General features: G+C 40.9%; 1 protein-coding gene across 1 annotated transcript; it reads left to right on the forward strand.

The window, feature by feature from the left end:
- The first annotated feature begins 257 nt into the window (after positions 1-257).
- Positions 258-2,491, forward strand: LOC112066110 (NTF2-related export protein 2-like). Its single transcript, XM_024128064.3, has 3 exons — positions 258-423; positions 1,383-1,527; positions 1,895-2,491. Exons 1-3 carry the CDS (start codon positions 409-411, stop codon positions 2,047-2,049), a joined length of 315 nt encoding a protein of 104 aa, XP_023983832.1. The 5' UTR covers positions 258-408; the 3' UTR covers positions 2,050-2,491.
- Positions 2,492-2,957: the final 466 nt, after the last annotated feature.

Raw genomic sequence — 2,957 nt, forward strand, 5'->3', positions numbered from 1 at the left:
CCTCCTGGAGCAAAGAAGTCTCCCCATTGGACGCCTTAAATAGGTCTTTTTTTGCTGTCCTTGGGCACGCTGGAGAAATGGATACTTTTGATAAAATTGCCCAGCTACAAAAGCAGAGTGTTTTTTTCTTCCAAACTAAGTTAATAAATATCAAACGAGTGAATATATAAGGCAGATGGGAGGGTACGGTCGGAACTGAAGAGAATTGGACTTAAGGTTGGTACATCGGGGTGCTTTTAACAGCGGACCGAGTTGCTTCCGGGAGAGAATGGGCGGGCAGAGAATTCTGTGGGTTTGGCGGGTTTCTCTGGCTTCCTAAGTATTTGATCATCCCGTAGACAAGGGAGCAAGACACCACAGGACTCGGTGAATCCGTCACAGCCGAAACACACTGTTACCAGCTCCCCGATGGCCATGCCCACGGTGAGTGCCCCGGCCGCGGCAGGGTGCCCGGGCGCGGGCGGCTGAGGGGAGGGGTTCTGGGGCGGGCTGGCTTCTGGTCACGTGGTCAAGCGGCGAATCAGGGTCCGGCCCGCCAGGCGCCGGGGGCGGGGCCCGATCTCTGCAGCCCCCACTATCCCCCCGACCCCCCACCTCCAGGGCCGTGCAGTCGCTTTTCCGATCCTGGAAAGGACCCTGAGATGGGAACTAGCGAGAGTCCGGAATGTTGGGGTCTGTTGCTTATGGCTTGTAATCTTTTCTCGATCTAAATAACTTTCAGTTGCCTGAGACAGAAACGAAGCTAGTTCTTAATTAAAATAATAGGCTGGGCTGGTAAATGGCTGGGGAAGAAAGTGCTTAATCTTCCTGAAGGAGAAAACCGCAACAGCATTTATTTGCTTCGGTTTTAAAATCCTTTACAAACGCCGGTGAATTTTTACGTAATGTGAGGACGTTTCCTAAGTACCTGGCTTTTCAAACAAGTTCATTGAACTTATTCAATTTTTTTTCCCTATTCAACTACTTTCGAATAACTTCTCGCTTGTTTCCTAATTTATTCAATGGCAATCCGCGCCCGCCCCCCGCCCCGTCTCTCTTTTTTTTTAAGGTTCAGACTGCATAATTTTTATTAAGGTGAATGTTTTGTAAAATACTGGAAGCCTAAAGTACCAGTTGCCAAGCAAAGATTATAAATTTATATTTAAAGTAAGAAAAAAAGTGAAATTGACTAATCAAGGATGAATATGTCCTGAAGATACGTCCTTAAAAATAATGAAAATTGGAAACTTGAGCCCTAACGTTAAAAATGTCCAAATTTATGTGGAGGAGTGTGGACTGTGTATGGAGCTACAAAGTGATTGAAATAAATCATCAGCTTTTGTTGGTGATTTGAGGGGTTGGAGGGGTGGTAATGTACACTTTAATGAAATTTTTTCTTGTAGGATTTTAAAACTTATGTAGATCAGGCATGCAAAGCTGCTGAGGAATTTGTCAATATTTACTATGAGACAATGGACAAAAGAAGACGGGTGAGTGTTATAGACTACTACTCTTTATTAAATACCAGTTCTTTCTTTTTTTTTTTTTTCTGAGCCAGCCATTCATCTGACTTGCATAAGTGATAGCTGTGTTCTTTAAAAGCACATTGCTTAAGGAAGGGTTGGTATGGCATTATGGAAGTGTGGACTCTGGAATCATACCCCAGCTTTGTGTTTGCCAAGCTCTGTGACCTTGGGCAAGTTGCTAACCTCTCTTAACCTCATTTTATTTTTAGGGTGGTAAATGGGAATTAATTTAACTACTGCACTTATCATGGGACCCAACGTATATTTACTTAAATATGTTACATTTTGTTCCTTCCATTGTATAACCAATATGGTTAAAATAGTATTAATGCTAGTGAAGGGGGTCTGCATTACAGGGACTGTTCCCTGATTTGCCCCTTTAACTACAGTTCTTGTGGTGACCAGTGGAACTGTGAAGTTTGATGGAAACAGACAACACTACTTCAACCAGAACTTCCTGCTGACTGCTCAGTCTACTGCTAACAATACCGTGTGGAAGATTGCAAGCGACTGCTTCCGTTTTCAAGATTGGGCTAGTAGTTAAAGGGGGCAAAAGTCCATTATCTTTTGGTCCATTAGTTCCAGCAGTAGAAACTTATAAGAAGTAATTCATTGCATTGTAGAAGCAATAAAAACTAGTATGTGCTGAAACTAAATTTCTTTAATATTTTTTATTCCTAGCAGCACCTTTTCTAGCAGCTGCCAGTTTAGATCATTGCCCTTAAGAGCTTTAATGTTAGTTTTCTACATGCCTTATATACGTTTCACTAATGAAATTCTTACAGTAACATTAAACCCATGGTCTCTGTACTAATATACTCACTGTGAGCCCAGTGTATTGCAAAAATTAAATCCTTTTATAGTACTGTCTATGGGATATCAGCACAATGTAACTCTCTGGGAGGAAGTGGAGTGATTTTTGTTATTAGGCTAATTTTGTAGTACAACATGTACCTATTTTTGGTAAACACTGGTAATGCAGTTTAAATATGAAACTTTTTCAAATCAGTTCAATGAACACATTACTAATTTAGGTTTACATAATTACTCTGACATACTAGAATGGCATGTAGAGATGTTCAGTAGTCTTTTTATGTTAAGTAATGTAGGTGTTTTTTTTCTATGTTGGCATGTTTTCTTAAGTGAATTAATCTACTAGAGAGGTGTAAAATGTTCTCGATTGATACCTGAGCGTTAGATACACTCAGTGGCTTAAAAGCAAAACTTAAGAAAGCTTTTTCTTGGCAGCTCCAGGTCTGTAACTTTAGATAGTGAATCGTAGTAGTACTAAGAGCTTTAATGGGAGAATGAGAAGTGAGAAGTGTAGAGATCCGAGGTTGGCCAAAAGTAAGGCGGGGTGGCCAAATGGTACACTTTTGGTACTTGTTTCTACCTCCTAAAAATGTAGCCTAATTTTAGGATTTAAGTCATTAAAGTAATAAGTATCCTAAC

The sequence above is a fragment of the Physeter macrocephalus genome, chromosome 21 (genome assembly GCF_002837175.3).
Source record: "Physeter macrocephalus isolate SW-GA chromosome 21, ASM283717v5, whole genome shotgun sequence".
NCBI classification, from domain to species: Eukaryota; Metazoa; Chordata; class Mammalia; order Artiodactyla; family Physeteridae; genus Physeter; species Physeter macrocephalus.

Bases quoted from the DNA above. Each gene is read 5' to 3' on its own strand.
- LOC112066110 (XM_024128064.3), top strand. The intron at 1,528-1,894 runs TCTGAGCCAGCC...CTTTAACTACAG, and splicing joins TTCTTTCTTTTTTTTTTTTT to TTCTTGTGGTGACCAGTGGA.